General features: G+C 43.6%; 1 protein-coding gene across 1 annotated transcript in view; it reads left to right on the top strand.

Annotated features, from left to right (window-relative positions):
* LOC126150768 (uncharacterized) overlaps nt 1–25,630 on the top strand; it is a 204,676-nt gene that overhangs the window by 153,727 nt on the left and 25,319 nt on the right. The window contains exon 5 of the mRNA XM_049915897.1: nt 5,994–6,111. Within this exon, the coding sequence (XP_049771854.1) occupies nt 5,994–6,111 (118 nt within the window). The remainder of the gene's footprint in view (nt 1–5,993; nt 6,112–25,630) is intronic.

Here is a 25,630-nt window from a genome sequence, read left to right as displayed (position 1 = left end):
AAGTTTCACCTAGCTTTATTACTTGGGAATGATACGTCATGTGGTAATTCACTTCCGTCCTAAAGTTCTGCACACCAGTATAGCTGGGTACGAATGCGTACCACGTAGGGTTCACTTCCTTACCACTTATATTGTATACGCATCAAGAAGGAAGAAGACCTCAACTACTTGCTGTTTTCGTGCAGTTTCTTCGAAGCACAGCAAAACAGCTTATCGAAGAACTTCGTTAAACTGAGGGTTCTCAAAAATGGTTCAAATGGCTCTGAGCACTACGGGACTTAACATCTATGGTCATCAGTCCCCTAGAACTTAGAACTACTTAAACCTAACTTACCTAAGGACAGCTCACAACACCCAGCCATCACGAGGCAGAGAAATTCCCTGACCCCGCCGGGAATCGAACCCGGGAACCCGGGCGTGGGAAGCGAGAAAGCTACCGCACGACCACGAGATGCGGGCAACTGAGGGTTCTCCTTTTCAAGAAGCGCTCCTATTTTATTTTTTCATGACAATCCTAGAATATACGAACCCTTTTTTTTTTTTTTGTGTGTTCTACGAGGTTGTCTCCTTTCTGCGAGGGTTGGAACTTAAATAGTGGCTGGCCGGAGTGGCAGAGCGGTTCAAGGCGCTACAGCCTGGAACAGCGCGACCGCTACGGTCGCAGGTTCGAATCCTGCCTCGGGCATGGATGTGTGTGATGTCCTTAGGTTAGTTAGGTTTCAATATTTCTAAGTTCTAGGGGGCTGGTGACCTCAGAAGTCAAGTCCCATTGTGCTCAGAGCCATTTGAACCATTTTTGAACTTAAATAGTGGCAACTATTTATTCACAACCGATACAAAAGAGTTACATGTTTGCACCTGTTACTGTCCTTCAAAGTAGTCACCAGCGTTGTGTAGAACCCGTTGGCAGCCATGTGGAGGCGTAGTATACCGTTAGCATAGTCCGTTCTGTTGATGGTGCGAATGGAGCGGTCTACTGCCTGTCGAATCTCTGGAACAGTTCTGAAGCGAATGCCACGAAGTGGTTCCTTTATCTTCGGAATCAAATCAAAGTCACAAGGACTTAAGTACTGGGAGTGTGGTGGATGGTACAGTACTTCCCAGTCCCATCTACCGAACAGAGCAGCCACACCTTGCGCTGTATGTGCCTGCGCATTGTCGTGCAAAATGATGGGTGGGTTGCGCAGGAAGTGTCGCCGCTTCTTTCGCAAAGCTGGTCGCAGGTGATGCTCCAAAAACAAATCTTGATCCAACTCCGTTGTTCCTGTTTCGAAAACATACTGACACCGTTATGTTAGACTACTCGCTCACAAGTGACTGTGTTTCACTCGATTGTGCGCACGCTGGTGACGTGGGACAGGCGAGTCCATTTGCTCGAAGCTAAGGTAGATATGTCAACAACGTGTGCTATCAACGACATAGTAGATTCGACTGCATAGTGTTCCACAGCAGTGTTGCACATAAGTACCAACCGACGTATAATGTGTTTTGTGACTACCGGGCTTCCTTAACTATCAGAACTGAACCTGTATGGTACTTGCAAGATGATTTAAAATCATTGTTGACACTATATTCTGATTTCTCTGTAGATATCATTTTATATTTGTACCATGGTGCTGGTAGTATGGTTCAATAAACCCAAGCCAAATAAAAGAAAAATAAAGTCCTCGAGCTGTATCTAAATACTTTGCGTGGACAAAAGAGCATGGAGAAAGAGCTTCCAAAAACCAAATTTTGGAAGTTATAAAAATGATGCAAAGTATGAGGGCCATCTGTTTATTAAGGTCCGATCGGCCGTGAAATGAAAACCACAGTGAAAATCAAAAACCTCTTATTTGGAACGATTAGCTACTCTTTCCACCTGTTATCGTACATATGCTGCTGCGACTTCGACATTTATCGTAGCGTTGTTCCAACATCCTCGTACGTCATACATGCAGCCATCTAAGCTTTCCGCCCGATCTTTACGCTGGTCTGCAGCTCGTTGTCTGAGCCAAAATGTTGTCTTCATAGCCAGCGGTTCATGTGAACAGATGGAGCCAGTTTCAGGCTGTATGGTGGGTGATCAAATACTTCTCGTCGAAAACCCCGCATTGCCCCGCAATGTGCGGCGGAGAATTGTCATGAAGAGGGAGATCCGTGACTGTTACGTTATGTGGGGTACATGAAGTCAAGCGAAATCTCATAAGCAGGCACTCACACTTAGCGGTAGATTCTACTGCCATAGGCATCTTTACCTGCTCACTGTGAGCTCAGAGCTGAAAAGACCGACGGGTACTCTAGCATCATCATCATCATCATCATCATCTTCATCATCATCATCATCATTTAAGACTGATTCTGCCTTTCAGCGTTCAGTCTGGAGCATAACCCCTCTTATACAGTTTCTCCATGATCCCATATTCAGTGCTAACGTTGGTGCCTCTTCTGATGTTATACCTATTACTTCAAAATCATTCATAACCGAATCCAGGTACCTTCTCCTCGGTCTTACCCGACTCATCCTACCCTCTACTGCTGAGTCCATGAGTCTCTCGGGTAACCTTGCTTCTCCCACGCGTGTAACATGACCCCACCATCTAAGCCTGTTTGCCGTGACTGCTACATCTATAGAGTTCATTCCCAGTTTTTCTTTGATTTCCTCATTGTGGACACCCTCCTGCCATTGTTCCCATCTACTAGTACCTGCAATCATCCTAGCTACTTTCATATCCGTAACCTCAACCTTGTTGATAAGGTAACCTGAATCCACCCAGCTTTCGCTCCCATACAACAAAGTTGGTCGAAAGATTGAACGGTGCACAGATAACTTAGTCTTGGTACTGACTTCCTTCTTGCAGAAGAGAGTAGATCGTAGCTGAGCGCTCATTGCATTAGCTTTGCTCCACCTCGCTTCCAGTTCTTTCACTATGTTGCCATCCTGTGAGAATATGCATCCTAAGTACTTGAAACCGTCCACCCGTTCTAACTTTTTCCTCCTATTTGGCACTCAATCCGTTTATATTTCTTTCCCACTGACATTACTTTCGTTTTGGAGATGCTAATCTTCATACCATAGTCCTTTACATTTCTGATCTAGCTCTGAAATGTTACTTTGCAAACATTCAATCGAATCTGCCATCACAACTAAGTCATCCGCATATGCAAGACTGCTTATTTTGTGTTCACATATCTTAATCTCACCCAGCCAGTCTATTGTTTTCAACATATGATCCATAAATAATATGAACAACAGTGGAGACAGGTTGCAGCCTTGTCTTACCCCTGAAACTACTCTGAACCATGAACTCAATTTACCGTCAACTCTAACTGCTGCCTGACTATCCATGTAAAGACCTTTAATTGCTTGCAAAAGTTTGCCTCCTATTCCATAATCTTGTAGAACAGACAATAACTTCCTCCTAGGAACCCGGTCATATGCCTTTTCTAGATCTATAAAGCATAGATACAATTCCCTGTTCCACTCGTAACACTTCTCCATTATTTGCCGTAAGCTAAAGATCTGGTCCTGATAACCTCTAAGAGGCCTAAACCCACACTGATTTTCATCCAATTGGTCCTCAACTAATACTCGCACTTTCCTTTCAACAATACCTGAGAAGATTTTACCCACAACGCTGATTAAAGAGATACCTCTGTAGTTGTTACAATCTTCTCTGTTTCCATGTTTAAAGATTGGTGTGATTACTGCTTTTGTCCAGTCTGATGGAACCTGTCCCAACTCCCAGGCCATTTCAGTTATCCTGTGTAGCCATTTAAGACCTGACATTCCACTGTATTTGATGAGTTCAGACTTAATTTCATCCACCCCAGCCGATTTATTGCACTGCAATCTATTGACCATTTTCTCCACTTCCTCAAATGTGATCCTATTTCCATCATCATTCCTATCCCATTCTACCTCGAAATCTGAAACATTACTGATCGCATTTTCACCTACATTGAGCAACTCTTCAAAATATTCCCTCCATCTGCCCATGGCATCCTCAGGATTCACCAGCAGTTTTCCTGACCTGTCCAAAATACTTGTCATTTCCTTCGTACCTCCCTTTCGAAGACTGCTAATTACACTCCAGAATGGTTTTCCAGCAGCTTGACCCATAGTCTCCAACCTGTTTCCAAAGTCTTCCCACGATTTCTTCTTGGATGCTGCAATTATCTGTTTGGCTTTGTTTCTTTCTTCAACATAACTTTCTCTGTCTACCTGGGTTCTGGGTATGTAGCCATTTTTGATACGCCTTCTTTTTCCTTTTACAGGCTGCCTTGACTGTATCATTCCACCAAGCTGTTTGCTTCATCCTACTTTTACACACTACTGTTCCAAGACATTCTTTAGCCACTTCTAGTACTGTGTCCCTGTACCTTGTCCATTCCTTTTCCAATGACTGTAATTGACTACATTCAACTAATTGGTACCTTTCTGAGGTCGCTGTTATGTACTTGTACCTGATTTCCTTATCCTGAAGTTTCTCTACTCTTATCCTCCTACATATGGACCTGACCTCCTGCACTTTCGGCCTCACAATCCCAATTTCGCTGCAGATTAAATAATGATCAGTGTCATCAAAGAATCCCCTGAATACACGTGTGTCCTTCACAGCCTTCCTGAAATCCTGATCTGTTATTATATAGTCAATGACAGATCTGGTTCCCCTACCTTCCCAAGTATACCGGTGAATGTTCTTATGTTTAAAAAAGGAGTTTGTGATTACTAAGCCCATAAAGGCACAAAAATCCAAGAGTTGTTTCCCGTTCCTGTTGGCCTCCATATCCTCTCCAAATTTACCCATAACCTTTTCATACCCTTCTGTTCGATTTCTAATCCTGGCGTTAAAATCACCCATGAGCAGAACTCTGTCCTTGTCCTTTACTCTAACAACTACATCACTGAGTGCCTCATAAAAACTACCCAACTTATCTTGATCTTCCCCTTCACAATGCGAATATACTGACACAATCCTAATTTTCTTGCTAGACACTGTCAAATCTATCCACATCAGTCGTTCGTTTACATACCTTATTGCAACTACTCTGGGTTCCATTTCTTTCCTGATGTAAAGCCCTACACCCCATTGCGCTATTGTTGCTTTGACTCCTGACAGGTAGACCTTGTATTCTCCCACTTCCTCTTCTTTCTCACCCCTTACCCGAATGTCACTAACAGCTAAAACGTCCAGCCCCATCTTACTTGCAGCCTCTGCCAGCTCTACCTTCTTCCCAGAGTAGCCCCCATTGATATTAATAGCTCCCAATCTTATTACCATTTGTTTTGCCAAGTCGTATCTTAGGAGTCCCTGGTTTGTCAGTTAGAGGTGGGACTCCGTCACCTCCAAAGGTCCGAGGCATTTTGCTCTGATTATTGCCAGCATCATATTTAAAGTACCAGGGAAGCAGGTTGCTAGCCTTACTTGCCCCGAGTCCCATTGGGTTTTACCCCTAACGGCGGAGGGACTAACCGGTGGATTTGGTAGTCTTTGCCGTATGAGCACAAAGGTGACCACGACTCAGAATATGTCCGAGATGCCCAGCCTTATTCCAAAGTAAGTGGTATCCCGACTGTCGGGACCACTTACTTGGCCACTCATACGTTGCCCGCGGTTCATGAACTAGGACATGACTACAGGAACCCACACCATGAACCACTAGGAACCCACACCATGAACCACAACTCTAGCAACACTGCCCAAAATATCTATCCAAAGTTTTATCGGATTTTCACTGTGATTTCCATTTTGCGACCGATAGGATCTTACGAAATGAATAGCCCTCGTATTTTTGAACAGTTTTAAGAGCCTGAAGAGGTTTACAGTATCAAAAGTAAAGACATAGCATCTGTAAAAAAGTATTTAGATGTCTCTACAGCCTGAGAAGATGTATCAGTGTCAGGCGTTTGCTATGTGAATTTGGGAGTAAAATTACAAGGCGCTTCACAGAAAGATCCGAGGGGAAGATGCTCACTACATTCCCTCACAGGAATATCCTCAATGTTACAGGTGATGTCCTGGCGAAGGACCCATCTTGCGCTGGAGAACTCTGGAACCCTCCCTACGTTCACCTTCTCGTCGTCATGGACTCCACGTGGACGCCGAAAGAGGCAATTCGCCTCCTCACGTGAGTAATAAAACACGCAGGCTATCCGGCGAGAATTATTAAACGTAATTTTTACGAGTATACAATATCATAAAAGGATTGTCGGACAAAGTAAAATCAGTTTTGTCTCGCAGAATGTTGTTACTGTATCACAATCAAGGGATATTATGCCCCTGAGAAATGGCACGGAACACCGCACTAGGAAAAATTAAGGTAGAGATGATATACTGAGTGTTTTGCTTTACTGCCACATTTTTGGGTTTGTCACTTAAGTACAATTTGAATTCCACTATTTTTCATTTCTGAAAATAACTTTTCTTTGCTTTTCATTAAGAGACCCTTTAAGAAGCTCTGTATGAACTGTGAATTGTCCTGATCCATACTAACTGTTTCAATATGCCGCTATCGACCTATAAAATACTTTTACGAACTTTGGGGGCAGGTTCCTTGTACAAAAATAAGAAACGAAGTTCATATAAACACATGTCCGTAAATCCTTCGTTTTAGAGTGATTAATGTAAGTTTCCAGAATGAGATTTTCACTCTGCAGCAGAGTGTGCGCTGATATGAAATTTCCTGGCAGATTAAAACTGTGTGCCCGACCGAGACTCGAACTCGGGACCTTTGCCTTTCGCGGGCAAGTGCTCTACCATCTCAGCTACCGAAGCACGACTCACGCCCGGTACTCACAGCTTTACTTCTGCCAGTACCTCGTCTCCTACCTTCCAAACTTTACAGAAGCTCTCCTGCGAACCTTGCAGAACTAGCACTCCTGAAAGAAAGGATATTGCGGAGACATGGCTTAGCCACAGCCTGGGGGAAGTTTCCAGAATGAGATTTTCACTCTGCATTTTCGATTAATGGAAGCTTACAATTTAGGTGATTGGAGCTCATCATCACATAAAATCATAAAAAATTCTCCACATGCCCTTCTCTTGCTTATAAACTTGCATGTACTCGTCGAATCATGGACTGTCACATCCTTTCAAACACTCCCTGGCGATATCGAATGGTTTCGCAGACTTCCATGACACGTGGATGAAGGCGTCTGCATCCAGGTGGTCTGCTGTATAGACCAATTATTCAGAGTGCCCCCAGAGACAATAGTCTAAAGAACTTATTTCGGAGGAAAGTGTAGGCCCCACGGAAGTGGTTCTCCTCTACCTATCCATCTGCCATGTTAGCCAGTGAACCTCGTACACTGAGACAGACATATGCTCCGTAATGTGTAAACCACATTTTTTTTTTTTCTTATTTGCAGATGTAAACCTTGGAGAGTGTTCTGAATAAAGTCCCTCTCCGCTGCATCTGTTAGGCGTCGAGAGAACGTGTGGCCCTGCCAGACAGTCACCTGTAATTCCATCCTTCACATTAATGTTAAACTGATGCCGATGTCTAGCCTGTACTGTAGCATGAGAACTTCGATAGGCCCATTTGTACTAGTTGCAGAAATTTGTTATTGCTTATTTTCCAAACGTTGCCTCGTCTGTAAACAAAACTGAAGAGACATGCAAAGTGCAAATCGCTCTGAGCACTATGGGACTTAACAGCTATGGTCATCAGTCCCCTAGAACTTATAACTACTTAAACCTAACTAACCTAAGGACAGCACACAACACCCAGCCATCACGAGGCAGAGAAAATCCCTGACCCCGCCGGGAATCGAACCCGGGAACCCGGGCGTGAGACATGCAAAGGTTTGACATGTCGTGACACAAACGATCGGCATAGGTTCTCCCGTGGTTGGTGATCGGCATACGTAAGGCCTCACATACGTTATAGACCACACAGCTACATGAGTTTCTCGTGAAGTATCCAACATGCTGATCTTGGAGATGTACCACATGGCAGGGCCACTTGTCTTGCTCTTCCTCGACACCTCCTAGAACGCGCTTTTGCTGGTCGGTTACCGAAGTGATAAGGAATACCACTCAATCCATGATAAGAAGATTGCAGCACTGAATTGATACCGATGGTCATCACTTCGAACACCTTCTGTAAATGGGACGTTCATGCCACCTTTGTGACCTCCAAAGACGTTACTGTTACACAACGATGGATTCATCTCGATAGGCGCTATCGGAAAATAAGTACCAAACTATAGCATCCCATTTAAAAAGATAAAGTTGACCTACATGTCTCTGAAGCGACGCCACCTAGCAACAAAGACCAACGTCATATTATGGCCCCCGTTGTCCCATGCAACTTTAGTGCCACAAACTTTCCACCTCCTATCATACTTTCAGTCATTCTTGGTGGCGGCAGTTAGTGACTCACCCTATATATATATATATATATACAGGGTGATTTAAAAAGAATACCACAACTTTAAAAATGTGTATTTAATGAAAAAAAAACATAATATAACCTTCTGTTATACATAATTACAAAGAGTATTTAAAAAGGTTTTTTTTCACTCAAAAACAAGTTCAGAGATGTTCAATATGGCCCCCTCCAGACACTCGAGCAATATCAAACCGATACTCCAACTCGTTCCACACTCTCTGTAGCATATCAGGCGTAACAGTTTGGATAGCTGCTGTTATTTCTCGTTTCAAATCATCAATTGTGGCTGGGAGAGGTGGCCGAAACACCATATCCTTAACATACCCCCATAAGAAAAAATCGCAGGGGGTAAGATCAGTGCTTCTTGGAGGCCAGTGATGAAGTGCTCTGTCACGGGCTGCCTGGCGGCCGATCCATCGCCTCGGGTAGTTGACGTTCAGGTAGTTGATTGTGGAATTTGCAGCTCTCTGCTAGCTCTGTGAGTCGATTTTCCTGGGCTGCGAACAAATGCTCGCTGGATGCGTGCTACATTTTCATCACTCGTTCTCGGCCGTCCAGAACTTTTCCCTTTGCACAAACACCCATTCTCTGTAAACTGTTTATACCAACGTTTAATACACCACCTATCAGGAGGTTTAACACCATACTTCGTTCGAAATGCACGCTGAACAACTGTCGTCGATTCACTTCTGCCGTACTCAATAACACAAAAAGCATTCTGTTGAGCGGTCGCCATCTTAGCAATAACTGACGCTGACGCCTAGTCAACAGCGCCTCAAGCGAACAAATGTACAACTAAATGAAACTTTATAGCTCCCTTAATTCGCCGACAGATAGTGCTTAGCTCTGCCTTTTGTCGTTGCAGAGTTTTAAATTCCTAAATTTGCGGTATTCTTTTTGAATCACCCTGTATATATATATAGGGTGAGTCATCTAACATTACCGCTGGATATATTTCGTAAACCACATCAAATACTGACGAATCGATTCCACAGACCGAACGTGAGGAGAGGGGCTAGTGTAATTGGTTAATACAAACCATAAAAAAAATGCACGGAAGTATGTTTTCTAACACAAACCTACGTTTTTTTAAAATGGAACCCCGTTAGTTTTGTTAGCACATCTGAACATATAAACAAATACGTAATCAGTGCCGTTTGTTGCATTGTAAAATGTTAATTAGATCCGGAGATATTGTAACCTAAAGTTGACGCTTGAGTACCACTCCTCCGCTGCTCGATCGTGTGTATCGGAGAGCACCGAATTACGTAGGGATCCAAAGGGAACGGTGATGGACCTTAGGTACAGAAGAGACTGGAACAGCACATTACGTCCACATGCTACCTTTTTATTGGTTTTTTCATTGATGCACATGTATATTTCCATGAGGGGTGAGGTACACGTACACACGTGGTTTCCGTTTTCAATTACGGAGTGGAATAGAGTGTGTCCCGACATGTCAGGCCAATAGATGTTCAATTGCTGCATCATTTGCTGCACACAATTGCAATCTCTGGCGTAATGAATGTCGTACACGCCGCAGTACATCTGATGTAATGTCGCAGCAGGCTGCCGCAATACGTTCTTTCATATCCTCTGGGGTTGTAGGCACATCATGGTACACATTCCCCTTTAACGTACCCCACAGAAAGAAGTCCAGAGGTGTAAGATCAGGAGAACGGGCTGGCCAATTTATGCGTCCTCCACGTCCTATGAAAAGCCCGTCGAACATCCTGTCAAGAATCAGCCTAGTGTTAATTGCAGAATGTGCAGGTGCACCATCATGCTGATACCACATACGTCGACGCGTTTTCAGTGGGACATTTTCGAGCAACGTTGGCAGATCATTCTGTAGAAACGCGATGTATGTTGCAGCTGTTTCTTACAACACGCAACTGAACGTCGGAGGTTTCAAGCGTCAACTTTAGGTTACAATATCTCCGGATGTAATTAACATTTTACAATGCAACAAACGGCCCTCATTACGTATTTGTTTATATGTTCAGATGTGCTAACAAAACTAACGTGGTTCCATTTTAAAAAAACGTAGGTTTGTGTTAAAAAACATACTTCCGTGAATTATTGTCTGGTTTGTATTAAACAATTACACTAGCCCCTCTCCTCACGTTCGGTCTGTGGAATCGGTTCGTCAGTATTTGATGTGGTTTACGAAATATATGCAGCGGTAACGTTAGGTGACTCACCCTGTATATATATATATATATATATATATATATATATATATATATATATATATATATATATAACAAAGATGCTGTGACTTACCAAACGAGAAAGCGCTGGTAGATAGACACCATAAAAAACACACAAACACACACACAAATTTCAAGCTTTCGCAACCCAAGGTTGCTTCATCAGGAAAGAGGGAAGGATGTGGGTTTTAAGGGAGAGGGTAAGGAGTCATTCCAATCCTGGGAGCGGAAAGACTTAATTTAGGGGGAGAAAAGGACAGGTATACACTCGCACACACACACATATCCATCCGCACATATACAGACACAGGCAGACATATGTAAATTCAAAGAGGCTGGGCAGAGATGTCAGTCGAGGCGGAAGTACAGAGGCAAAGATGTTGAATGACAGGTGATATATGAGAGGTGGCAACTTGAAATTAGCGGAGGTTGAGGCCTGGTGGGTAACGAGAAGAGAGGATATACTGAAGGGCAAGTTTCCATCTCCGGAGTTCTGATAGGTTGGTGTCAGTGGGAAGTATCCAGATAACCTGGACGGTGTAACACTGTGCCAAGGTGTGCTGGCCGTGCTCCAAGGCATGTTTGGCCACAGGGTGATCCTCATTACCAACAAACACTATCTGCCTGTGTCCGTTCATATGAATGGACAGTTTGTTGCTGGTCATTACCACACAGAAGGCTTCACAATGTAGGCATGTCAGTTAGTAAATCACGTGGGTGCTGTCACACGTGGCTCTGCCTTTGATCGTGTACACCTTTCGGGTTACAGGACTGGAGTAGGGGGTGGCGGGTGGGTGCATGGGACAGGTTTTACTTCTGGGGCAGTTACAAGGGTAGGAGCCATAGGGTAGGGAAGGTGGTTTGGGGATTTCATAGGGATGAACCAAGAGGTTACGAAGGTTAGGTGGACGGCGGAAAGACACTCTTGGTGGAGTGGGGAGGATTTCATGAAGGATGGATCTCATTTCAGTGCAGGATTTGAGGAAGTCGTATCCCTGCTGGAGAGCCACATTCAGAGTCTGATCCAGTCCCAGAAAGTATCCTGTCACAAGTGGGGCACTTTTGGGGTTCTTCTGTGGGAGGTTCTGGGTTTGAGGGGATGAGGAAGTGGCTCTAGTTATTTGCTCCTGTACCAGGTCGGGACGGTAGTTGCGGGATGCAGAAGCTGTCTTCACGTTATTGTTGTAATGGTTCAGGGATTCAGGACTGGAGCAGATTCGTTTGCCACGAAGACCTAAGCTGTAGGGAAGGGACTGTTTGATATGGAGTAGGTGACAGCTGTCATAATGGAGGTACTGTTGCTTGTTGGTTGGTTTTATGTGGACAGATGTGTGAAGCTGGCCACAGGACAGATGGAGGTCAACATCGAGTAAAGTGGCATGGGATTTGGAGTAGGACCAGGTGAATCTGATGGAACCAAAGGAGTTGAGGTTGGAGAGGAAATTCTTCACTGTGAGTCCAGATCATGAAGATGTCATCAATAAATCTGTACCAAACTTTGGGTTGGCAGGCCTGGGTAACCAAGAAGGCTTCCTCTAAGTGACCCATAAATAGGTTGGCGTACAAGGGGGCCATCCAGGTACCCATGGCTGTTCCCTTAAATTGTTGGTATCTCTGGCCTTCAAAAGTGAAGAAGTTGTGATTTAGGATGAAGCTGGCTAAGGTAATGAGGAAAGAGGTTTTCGGTAGGGTAGCAGGTGATTGGTGTGAAAGGAAGTGCTCCATCACAGCGAGGCCCTGGACGTGTGGGATATTTGTGTATAAGGAAGTGGCATCAATGATTACAAGGATGGTTTCCGGGGGTGACAGATTGGGTAAGGATTCCAGGCGTTTGAGAAAGTGGTTGGTGTCTTTGATGAAGGATGGGAGACTGCATGTAATGGGTTGAAGGTGTTGATCTTCGTAGGCAGAGATACGTTCTGTGGGGGCTTGGTAACCAGCTACAATGGGGCGGCCGGGATGTATGGGTTTGTGAATTTTAGGAAGTAGGTAGAAGGTAGGGGTGCGGGGTGTCGGTGGGGTCAGGAGGTTGATGGAGTCAGGTGAAAGATTTTGTAGGGGGCCTAAGGTTCTGAGGATTCCTTGAAGCTCCGCCTGGACATCAGGAATGGGATTACCTTGGCTAACTTTGTATGTAGTGTTGTCTGAAAGCTGATGCAGTCCCTCAGTCGCATGCTCCTGACGATCAAGTACCACGGTCTTGGAACCCTTGTCCGCCGGAAGAATGACGATGGATCGGTCAGCCTTCAGATCATGGGTAGCCTGGGCTTCAGCTGTGGTGATGTTGGGAGCAGGATTAAGGTTTTTCAAGAAAGATTGAGAGGCAATGCTGGAAGTGAGAAATTCCTGGAAGGTTTGGAGAGGGTGATTTTGAGGAAGAGGAGATGGATCCCGCTGTGACGGAGGACGGAACTGTTCCAGGCAGGGTTCAATTTGGATAGTGTCTTGGGGAGTTGGAGCATTATGAGTAGGATTAGGATTATTTTTCTTCGTGGCAAAGTGATATTTCCAGCAGAGGCTACGAGTGTAGGACAGTAAATCTTTGACGAGGGCTGTTTGCTTGAATCTGGCAATAGGGCTGAAGGTGAGGCCTTTGGATAGGACAGAGGTTTTGGATTGGGAGAGAGGTTTGGAGGAAAGGTTAACTACTTAATTGGGGTGTTGTGGTTCCAGATTGTGTTGACTAGAATTTTGAGGTTTTGGGGGCAGTGGAGCTGGAAGTGGGAGATTGAGTAGATGAGAGAGACTGGGTCTGTGTGCAATGAGAGGAGGTTGAGGTTTGTTAGAAAGGTTGTGGAGGGTGAGTGAGCTGCCTTTTCGGAGGTGGGAAACCAGGAGATTGGATAGTTTTTTGAGGTAGAGGGTGGCATGCTGTTCTAATTTTCGGTTGGCCTGTAGGAGGATGCTCTGAACAGCTGGTGTTGATGTGGGAGAGGAAAGATTGAGGACTTTGATTAGGGATAGGAGTTGATGGGTGTGTTCATTGGCTGAGTTGATGTGTAGGCGAAGGATTAGGCGGGTGAGGGCTATGGATTGTTCGGTTTGGAACTGGTATAGGGACTGATGGAAAGAAAGGTTACAGCCAGAGATGGGAACTTTAAGTGTGAGGCCTTTGAGGGTAATGCCAAATGTCAGACAAGCCTGAGTAAATAAAATATGGGAGCGTAATCTGTCTAGGATGAAGGCATTTTTGCGGAGGGAATGTAAATAAAACTTAATGGGGTCGTTGTGTGGATGTTGTGAGAGTGACATGGTATTAGAAGGTGGAAAGTGTAACATGAGGCTAAAGTGAAAATAAAAATAAAGGTGAACTAGAAAGCAACTGGAGTTCTGGTGTGAAAAAAGTCGAAACAGTGTTGGTTAAAGCTAAGCTATGTTGATCCTGTGGTGAAGTTCGGTTAGTAAACAACGATGTGCACAAGGGTTAGGTAGTTGTTTTGCATCCAAAACACGTTAAAGGGTGGAGAAATTCGGCAAAATTTCGAAAAGACTGCGTGGAAATGTATTAAACGGACTGGTTATGTGGTGACAGATTATGAAAATGAGGCTAACAATTGTCTGACGAAGAAATAATAATAACGTTAAAACCCGTGGGAAGCTGCTAAAAAATGGTCGGTTATGTGGGAAAAACGGGAATGGAAATAAAGCGAAAGTTATTAGAACTAGCCGAAAACGTTGTTTAATAGGTGAAAGGAACTGAAGGTGTGAAGTAGAATTCACGAGGTTACACGGGAAATGTTTGTAAACTGGGAACGGTGGATTTTATAGCAGCGGTAGTGTTGAAAGTGGTAAAAAATGTTTTGGTTATGGTTTGGAAGTAAGTTACGTAGTATTGAGTATATATAGGCAGGATAAAATTGTATGGTAGATTACGGTAAAAAGGGAAGGAGTATACAAAGTGAAACTATTTGCACAAACAAAAAGAGAAAGCAAGATGACAGAAGATATTTCGAAATGCAACAGTGACAATAACAAACATATTTGTTGGGTTCAAATTAATGATATGAATATAATAGAGGGAAACATTCCACGTGCGAAAAATATGTATAAAACATTTTGAATTTGCGACGAATCATTGACTGGGAATTGAATTCACTTAAAATGAATGGGTAAGTCGAGAGTGGAGTATGAAAAACCTTCCTTGCTGCTGCACTGTTGAAGATAGTAGCTTCAATGATATTATTTAGCATATTTTTAACCTGCGAACGGGTAGGATTACCAGGTTTCGGACAATCCAGATTTCGCAGTATTATTCTGATCGTAAGACAATAAGCTGTAAACATAACTTCCTTGTTTTTTTATTAAAACCAGCTGGAAGGAAGAAAACAAAACAGCACACAGTTGCGTATAGAAATTTTCTCTAAAATTATGAATAAGAAGAGAGAATATCTGTTGGGGGAAACAATTCGCCGGCCAGTGTGGCCACGCGGTTAAAGGCGCATCTGTCTGGAACCGCGCGACCGCTACGGTCGCAGGTTCGAATCCTGCCTCGGGCATGGATGTGTGTGATGTCCTTAGGTTAGTTAGGTTTAAGTAGTTCTAAATTCTAGGGGACTCATGACCTCAGATGTTAAGTCCCATAGTGCTCAGAGCCATTTGAACCATTTTTTGAAACAATTCGTTTAAAGTGTACATACCCTGTTATTGCAGCGGAAAAAAAACTGCACGCTTTCACAGCACGGCATAGCACAGCATGTACACTCTTGCAGTCGATTTTAACAGAAAACCTGTACAATGTTGTTTAAAAAACTGTTCACCCTATGTCCACCTGAAATTTATTAGAGTATCACGTAAAAATTTCAAACAACTGTATCGAGAAGTTCTCGAGATTTATGCAAAAACATTTCCCCTTTTTATGGTAGATGTATTAAAGAAGTGTATAGCCTATGCTCCTCCACATGTTTATTGTAGTATCGTGTAACGATTTGAAGTTAATCGGGCAAGAGCTTTTCGAGATTTTTGCTAACAGTCTTTTCCCTTCATATAGCGCACGTATATTTATATACCAAATACATGAAGGAAATGTAAACCTGTCCGCACGTTTATTCGAGTAAAATGTAAAATTTTGAAGTAAATCGGTCAAGAACTTTTAGAGATTTTTGTTAACAACCTCTCCTCTTTATGTAGTACACATATATTTATATTAGAAATATTTTAAGGAAATTTGTAGCCTATATCGTTCAACATATCTATTACAGTATCGTGTAAAGTCTGAGCATTTCGAGAGTTTTGGTAATAACGTTAAAAGGCAATTTGTCTTTATATAGTAGTATAGGTTGATACGCAGTATTTATGAAGGAATGACGTATCCACAGTCTCGAAATATCTTGAATGAAGAAATAAATAAATATTGAACTGCGAGCAAATCAGGCCCTGACGCAGACAAAATACTTGCCGTTCACTGGTCGATTATCCATGGAATGTTCACAATATCGAAGAAACTCACTTCTAAGTAGAGAATGCTCTTATGTACTTGACATCACATACTACTATTAAATTAATGAGATGGGTCCAGAGCGTTTTAGTAAACATGAAAGCGAATAAAATATATATGTAGAAAGGAGAACCCGAAGTGTCAGCCTTTCAGATCGCAGTTTGCGCACCTATGTACTACACTTCAGTTAGACATAGTGTCTTTGTCTTTACACTTCTGATGTCCTGAACGTTTTAACCATCGATATTTCATTAAGGGACATTTAATTGTAACAAATCTCACAAAACCCAAAGCCTTTTTTTAAAGTCTTTAATGCGCCAGTATCTTGAACCGACATACCTTCATAGTATCAAGTTATAAAACAAAAAGCACCAAATTCGAAGAGCCTTACGTCGTTTTCCGTCATTTTATTGTAACAAATCGTTCGGTAAACGATGTGCCGACACTTTGCAACAGCATATGGTCATAATACAAGTTACGATATAAAAACCACGAAATACAAATCACATTTAAGTGCCTGGCAGAGGGTTCATCGAACCACCTTTACAATTCTCTATTATTCCAATTTCGTACAGCGGGCGGAAAGAATGAACACCTATATTTTTCCGTAGGAACTCTGATTTCCCTTATTTTATCTTGGTGATCGTTCCTCCCTATGTAAGTCGGTGTCAACAAAAGATTTGCTCATTCGGAGGAGAAAGTTGGTGATTGGAATTTCGTGAGAAGATTCCGTCGCAGCGAAAAACGCCTTTCTTTTATGATTTCCAGCCCTTAATCCTGTATCATTTCTGTGACACTCTCTCCCATATTTCGTGGTAATAGAAAACGTGCTGTCTTTCTTTGAACTTTTTCGATGTACTTAGTCAGTCCTATCTGGTAAGGATCCCACACCGCGCAGCAGTATTCTAAAAGAGGACGGACAAGCGTAGTGTAGGCAGTCTCCTTAGTAGATCTGTTACATTTTCTAAGTGTCCTGCCAATAAAACGCAGTCTTTGGTTAGCCTTCCCCACAACATTTTCTATATGTTCCTTCCAATTTAACACATCCACTCATGTGGATGACCTCACACTTTTCGTTATTTAGGGTCAAACTACAAATTTTCGCCCCATTCAGATATCTTTTCTAAATCGTTTTGCAATTTGTTTTGACCTTCTGAAGACTTCATTAGTAAACGACAGCGTCATCTGCAAAAAACCTAAGACTGCTGCTCAGATTGTCTCTCAAATCGTTTATATAGATAAGGAACAGCAAAGGACCTATAACGCTACCTTAGGGAGCGCCAGAAATCACTTCTGTTTTAGTCAATGACTTTCCTTCAATTACTACGAACTGTGGCCTCTATGACAGGAAATCACGAATCCAGACACATAACTTAGACGATATTCCACAAGCATGCAATTTCACTACAAGCCGCTTGTTCACTGTGTGTCAAAAAATGGTTCAAATGGCTCTGAGCACTATGGGACTCAACATCTGTGGTCATCAGTCCCCTAGAACTTAGAACTACTTAAACCTAACTAACCTAACGACATCACACACATCCATGCCCGAGGCAGGATTCGAACCTGCGACCGTAGCAGTCGCGCGGTTCCGAAACTGTGTGTCAATAGACCGTTTTCTTTGAGATAATTCATAATGTTCGAACACAATATATGTTCCAGTATCCTGCTGCATATCGACGTTAATGATATTGGCATGTAATTTAGTGGTTTGCTCCCATTACCTTTTTTGAATAGTGGAGTAACATCTACATCTACATCTACATCCATACTCCGCAAGCCACCTGACGGTGTGTGGCGGAGGGTACCTTCAGTACCTCTATCGGTTCTCCCTTCTATTCCAGTCTCGTATTGTTCGTGGAAAGAAGGATTGTCGGTATGCCTCTGTGTGAGCTCTAATCTCTCTGATTTTATCCTCATGGTCTCTTCGCGAGATATACGTAGGAGGGAGCAATATACTGCTTGACTCTTCGGTGAAGGTATGTTCTCGAAACTTTGACAAAAGCCCGTACCGAGCTACTGAGCGTCTCTCCTGCAGAGTCTTCCACTGGAGCTTATCTATCATCTCCGTAACGCTTTCGCGATTACTAAATGCTCCTGTAACAAAGCGCGCTGCTCTCCGTTGGATCTTCTCTATGTCTTGTATCAATCCGATCTGGTACGGATCCCACACTGCTGAGCAGTATTCAAGCAGTGGGCGAACAAGCGTACAGTACCCTACTTCCTTTGTTTTCGGATTGCATTTCCTTAGGATTCTTCCAATGAATCTCAGTCTGGCATCTGCTTTACCGACGATCAACATTATATGATCATTCCATTTTAAATCACTCCTAATGCGTACTCCCAGATAATAGTATTAACTGCTTCCAGTCGCTGACCTGCTATTTTGTAGCTAAATGATAAAGGATCTATCTTTCTGTGTATTCGCAGCACATTACACTTGTCTACATTGAGATTCAATTGCCATTCCCTGCACCATGCGTCAATTCCTGCATTTCAGTACAATTTTCCATTGTTACAACCTCTCGATACACCACAGCATCATCTGCAAAAAGCCTCAGTGAACTTCCGATGTCATCCACCAGGTCATTTATGTATATTGTGAATAGCAACGGTCCTATGACACTCCCCTGCGGCACACCTGAAATCACTCTTACTTCGGAAGACTTCTCTCCATTGAGAATAACATGCTGCGTCCTGTTATCTAGGAACTCCTCAATCCAATCACACAATTGGTCTGATAGTCCATATGCTCTTACTTTGTTCATTAAACGACTGTGGGGAACTGTATCGAACGCCTTGCGGAAGTCAAGAAACACGGCATCTACCTGTGAACCCGTGTCTATGGCCCTCTGAGTCTCGTGGACGAATAGCGCGAGCTGGGTTTCACATGACGTTCTTTTTCGAAACCCATGCTGATTCCTACAGAGTAGATTTCTAGTCTCCAGAAAAGTCATTATACTCGAACATAATACGAGTAACCTGTGCAACTTTCCAGTCTTTGGGTACGGATCTTTCGTCGAGCGAACGGTTGTATGTGATTGTTAAGTATGGAGCTAATGCATCAGCATACTCTGAAAGGAACGTAACTGGTATACAGTCTGGACCTGAAGACTTGCTTTTATTGATTTAAGTTGCTTCACTAGTCCTAGGACATTTAAGTCTACGTTATTAATGTTGGCAGCTGTTCTTCATTTTAATTCTGGAATATTTACTTCGTCTTCTTTTGTGAAGGCATTTCGGAAGGCTGTGTTTAGTAACCCTGCTTTGGCAGCACTGTCTTCGATAGTATCCCCATTGCTATAGCGCTGACTAGGCACTGATTGTTTCTTGCCGCTAACATACTTCACATACGACTAGAATCTCTTTGGATTTTCTGCCAGGTTTCGAGACAAGGTTTCGTTGTGGAAACTGTTATAAGCATCTCACACTGAAGTCAGCTCTAAATTTCGAGTTTCTGTAAAAGATCGACAATGTTGGGGATTTTGCGTCTGTTTAAATTTGGCATGTTTGTTTCGTTGTTTCTGCAAGTGTTCCAACCTGTTTTGTGTACCAACGAGGATCACCTCCGTCGTTTGTTAATTTATTTGGCATAAATCTCTCCATTGCTGCCGACATTATTTCTTTGAATTCAAGCCACATCTGGTCTGCAATAATATTATTAATTTGGAATGAGTGGAGATGGTTTCTCAGGAAGGCGTCAAGTAAATTTTCATCTGATTTTTTTGAATAGGTATATTTTTCGCTTATTTTTGGAGGATTTGGGGATTACAATATTCAATCTCTCTACGACAACTGTGACCATGTTCCTCTCAACAAAGGAAAAATATGACGAGTTTGATTCTACCGTTCACCCCTGGGCGATGCTCCGGGACGTGAAATTCCACTTTGTGACGTCACAAAACCCTACCAGTCCCACGTTCGTGCTCAGTTTCACGTCCGGCGCAAGGACGGCGTAACAGTCCGCTCGTTGCGCCATTTGCGGCGACTGTGTTGTAACCGGACGGAGATGCCAGCATCGATCGCGGCGCTTCCGGAACGGTGGGATGGGGCTCAAGGACAGGGAGACCTCGAGGAGATAGACGAGCGTCTCGTGGAAGTCACTGGGAACGAGAACGAGGCCGGCTCTGCGAAGAGCTGCGCGCACAGTGGATGACTGTGTAAGGTGCCAGGACGTGGGCACTTACACGTTAGCTTACCGACGTTAGTATTAAGGGGCTCCGGAACGCCCTATACTTGCAAAGTTAAAATAACGCTTATAAATTACATCTTTCCTCACAAAGTATTTGAGGTACGAAATTGAACTTTTTACAGATTATTTATTGGAATATGGGCTACAACTTAACACAGGGATTTTACAAAATTTTAGTTCAGTTATTAAAGACGACTTTTTTTCAATTGTAATGAAAATTCACAACATTTTTTTGCAATTTTTTATTTATATATTCAAAAATATACAGTTTTTTTGGAAAAAGGCTGTGTTAAATTATGCAGAAGGTACTGTGTAACATTTACGGAAAGTTTGAAACAAATATGTTTGGAAGATCCTTAGAAAACATGTAATTAGTATGAGAAAATAAAAGTTTTGGGAATCGAGCGACAAAGATTGGATTAACTTTTTAGTGCATTCCAGATCCATAGGATGGATTATCTTCATCCTCTGCAAACTCCTCCTCCAGCTTCCTCTTGTTTCTCCTCCTCTTTGCTCTTGCTTGTATTTCTAGACTCTTTACAGCCCTGTCTGCAGCCCTAAGGCGTTCCTTGTCTAAAGCAAGCATCGCTCGTACCATGTTAGAACCTATCTTCAGTCACATATTCCTAAATACCTTGCAACTTACAATGTTGCCATCATTGAAAGTCGCAACAGCAACTTTCCTTTTACTCATTATTATACTTCAACAAAACAGAGACTCAAGAAACAGAATTAATTACGAATATTTTCGAGATAACGACAGAGTAAATAAACATGAAACAATCGACAATCACACCAGCGATATATATTGAACCATCACAGGTTAGCCACAACACATACTTTATCTCACATCACTAAAATGTACCTGATGAACACGGACGTTAATAATAACACCATTTGACAGCAGTTTAACAGCGCCACAGTGGGTCACGCCCATGTAGAACACATTTCAAAAAAAAATTTAAAGATAGTTGTAGTCTTCGGAATTGAATAAATTATATATCTATTAAAAGGTAATAGTCTGCAGATTCAGAAAACTCAAAAAAGTAAAAATTGAACTTTTCATGATTTTGAGCCTTTCCGGAGCCCCTTAATAATAAAGGGACTGATTGAATTATGATAAATATGAGGCACTCTCGAGCAGTACTCCCTGCATGTCTGCATGATTGAGCCACTAACTTAAAGCGTTGGTGAAAAGCGTCGGAAGTTGAGAATTGTGGAATGTAAAGTCTGCAGATGGCCGTCGCTCGCCGGGTCGCCGTGGGCGGCAGGTAGTGGTCACCGGAGACGCGGGACAGTACGGCGCTTTTGGGGGCAGCCCGGCATCCGGAGCCACCTGTGCTGGGCAACTCGTAGCGAATGTCGTTTTGCTAGGGGCGTTATGACCTACTCGATCATTCGGTAGATCTCAGAAATGCCGTTGGAGGGATTTCGGCGATGATAGAGCGTCCGACATTGGCCGAAACAGAGTATTCTTCCGCCGCGTTTTCGTAAGCGTGGGAGACGGGAGAATTATGGAGAGAGAGGACTTCGCCTTCAACCATCGAACGGTACGGACTTGGAGACGGCGTCTTGGCCATCGTCTTCGAAGGGAGATATACGGTCTGTATCGCATCACTGCACCAACGCGTGTTCAGTGCAGAGTTCTGCGGCTAGAGCTCTTTTTGTGCTCAGAAGCGAGATTTTCACCAGCGCTTAACCACTTCCAACAACTTACCTAATGAAACTTCCTGGCAGATTAAAACTGTGTGCCCGACCGAGACTCGAACTCGGGACCTTTGCCTTTCGCGGGCAAGTGCTCTACCAACTGAGCTACCGAAGCACGACTCACGTCCGGTACTCACAGCTTTACTTCTGCCAGTACCTCGTCTCCTACCTTCCAAACTTCTGTAAAGTTTGGAACGTAGGAGACGAGGTACTGGCAGAAGTAAAGCTGTGAGTACCGGACGTGAGTCGTGCTTCGGTGGCTCAGTTGGTTACGGACAGTTCTTCAGCATATGGGTTTTCCTGGCGGTATTGTAACGGTGATTATGCGCCTGTTGAGTAGTGCAACCTCTAAAATCATGTACAATGGTCGTCTTACACCGTCCCTGGTCATCGCACGATCTGTACGTCAAGGATGCCCTCTTTCCACGATTTTGTATGCTTTCGCCTTGGATCCCCTGCTCCAGGGCATGCGCCAACGTTTGGAAGGCATGGTTGTGCAAGGCCACCGTTTTTGTTGTACAGCCTACGCAGACGACATAGTGCTATATCTGCGCAGTGAAGATGAAGTACGAGCAGCACTGGCATGGGTAGCGACTTACGGCGAAGCGTCGGGGAGCTGCCTCAACGTGTCAAAATCCAAAGTCCTGCTCATTGGTGAGGGCTTGCCGGAGAGATGCGCTGCCCCCCTTAGTGTCGCCGCCACCATACGGTGTCTCGGACTTGATTTCACAGCAGACCTGCGCCGCTCAGCGACTATCAATGGTAGACGCTTGCTACGGACAATCAGAGCAAATCTCGCAGATCACCGGCTACGAGCTCTCGACGTTATCCAACGCGCGCAATACGTGAACATGTATCATGCTTCCCGTATACCACACGTGGCTCAAGTACTACCAGTCCCAAATCTCCTGGCGCGACGACTGTTGATGGCTTTCGGCTCCTTCGTCAGCTCGGGGATGTTATTCAAGGTGCAGTATGAATCCCTTGCACTGCCACGAGATCGTGGCGGGGTGGGACTCATCCACGTGCCGACTCGTGTCAAGGCACTATACGTCAGCTCCCAACTAAAACTTTGGCATCGTTGCCCGCAGAGCCTTACTAGCCTCCTGCTTCACAACTTTGCACCGGCCTCCTTGTCCGCCCCAGTACTGGTATCGACCATTCCAACCCCCTTTTATTACATCCAACGATTTTTCCTGGAGTTCAGTTATATCTACCGGTCCTTACCACTTACACGTTTGTACCTCACGAAAACAGTCTCCGAATTGTTACAACAGTGCCGCCCGTCCAACCCCATCGAACGTAAGTATCCACAGTACGTGTGGCGACACATATGGAAGGCGATCCATGCGCGTTTTCTCGAATCAGACGTTCAATCAGCGTGGTACATCACCGTGAATGGCAAACAAGTTAACCGAGATCGTCTGCACCGCATCCATCTCGCCGATTCATCCCTCTGCACCCACTGTGGAGTGGATGACACGGATGTCCACCGGTTCCACTGTGGCACAGCGCTAGACGTCTGGACACTTGTGCGGCGAATTTTGGCGTTTCTTACTCGCCAGACACCGGCTCAGATCGACGTCCACATGCTTTTGTACCACGATAAGACTTTCTACCCCTCCGCCAAAACTAACTCTGTGAATTGGATCTGTGGTCACACGATCCGCTATCTTTTTACTTCTGGTGACAAGTCTACGCTAGGATATTGGACTTATCTCAACGAACGACACTGCGTCCTGATACGCAACCCACGCTATAAACAATATTTTTCCAATTTCTTACGGAGCACTTTCGATGACCCACCTAGTAGCTGGAACGTCCAGGCCCTGAGAAGCTGAAAACTGTATAAAACGAACCGACCTGAATAGATCTGCTACCCAGAATCCACGCCTACGCCAGGAGAAGACACGTTTGGACGAGCTGGCATGCTGTAGGCGGAGACACTTCAGGAGCTCCTGTAAGAACTGGACTTTAACTACAAGTCGCACGACGACTTAAGAAGCTTTTCCTTATTTATTTCTCCTAGTTTGTTCTTAAAGGAAAAAGAAATTTGATTTTGGATTTGAGAAATTTTTTTGTTCCAAAAGATTGCTTCTTCGCCAACAAGACGAAGGAGACTCATTTTTGTTTACTGGAAGGAGACACCAGTATAATTGGAGTCTTTGTTTTTTTTTTTGAAAAAACACTTTTCAAAAAAAAAGAAAGGTGTTTAGGGCTCGGAGTCTTACGCGAGAGGTCTCCTGTTCGATTCCTCCTCTGGAACTTTTTTTCTTCTGTTTCATTTTCTTTGGTTATTTCACCAATTATTCAAAAAAAAAAAGCGGTTCTAGGCGCAAAAAAAAAAAGCCTCGTGACGACAATTGAGGAGCTACTCGACCGAATAGTAGCGGCTCCGATCACAGAAAACCATCATAACGACCGGGAGAGCGGTGTGCTGATCACACGCCCCTCCTATCTGCATCATCAGCTGATGATTTATACTCGTTACAATCTCTGTATGGCATTTTTCTTCAAATGCCTGCCACTTAAGATTTGTCAACATTGGTCTTTTATTCACTTACCAGTAGGACACAGTGTGTGTGTGTGTGTGTGTGTGTGTGTGTGTGTGTGTGTGACAATTCAGCGCCTAGCAGACGAGGCCACCAGCGAACAACACATATCCTTTGGAACTACGGGCCTCTCCGTTCCACATATATACTTTAAATGTGAGTTTCAACAAAACGACAAGAAAAGAAACACAAAACAACAGTTTAAATTTTTGGAGGTATTTTAAATCCATCTGTGCCACAACAACAAAGTGCATATTTTTGTCAGCAAATGCGTTTCGTTCCACTGATATAAAAAAATCACCAGTGGTATAATTGCACAGATGGATTTCGAATACCTTCAGCAATTATGGAACAACTACGGACGTTATAGCCATAAAAACGAAATCTTTAAATTTCATGAGTTGACAAGCGAATAAGGTCGAATTGCTAAATTATGTAGCTGCTCACTTTACGAGAAAGGCAAACTAGAACACAAATTCAAGCGTCTAGAGTCAGCTGAGACGGTCAGTCGGACTGATATTATGATAGTGGAAGATGAAAATTCCTTGAAACAAAGCCAGCGAAGAACAGACTGGATGCAGGCCATTAGAACGCCAGAATAGGACGCTGCAAAAGGCAAAGGTCCCGAGTTCGAGTCTCGGTCGGGCACACAGTTTTAATCTGCCAGGAAGCTTCGTATCAGCGCACACTCCGCTGCAGAGTGAAAACCTCATTCTGGGAACTTACCTAATATTCTTCATCTGATAGTTATCCTTGCGAGGTGACGAGTATTTACCAACGTAGGTGCCGGTAATAGGGGCGCGTAATTGCAAATTGTTAAATTGTTATTGTGCCATTCTCAGGAGTGTGTGGGTGGACAAAGAAATTCACATTTTTTGTAAATTTTGTCAGTTGTAAGGGATATCAAATCAAAATGCCAGTATTACAATCGATTTATGGACTTCATTGTAGCTAGCATTTAACCTGTCCCAGTAAGCTTTACATGTACTCTAGTCGCTGCACAGCTTGCCCAGAAGTGAAGGAAAGAAGGTTTGCCATCTTCGGTGTCATATAAGTTTACAACTGGCTGCCGAGGGACGGTAGTAAGCGTCACCAGGACACGGTCAATGCCCTGACAACCAAACATACCTTCATTAAGGTTCTGTACCTCAATTGG

The sequence above is a fragment of the Schistocerca cancellata genome, chromosome 2, assembly GCF_023864275.1.
Source record: "Schistocerca cancellata isolate TAMUIC-IGC-003103 chromosome 2, iqSchCanc2.1, whole genome shotgun sequence".
Taxonomy (NCBI): domain Eukaryota; kingdom Metazoa; phylum Arthropoda; class Insecta; order Orthoptera; family Acrididae; genus Schistocerca; species Schistocerca cancellata.
This window is presented reverse-complemented; position numbering and strand designations above follow the sequence as displayed.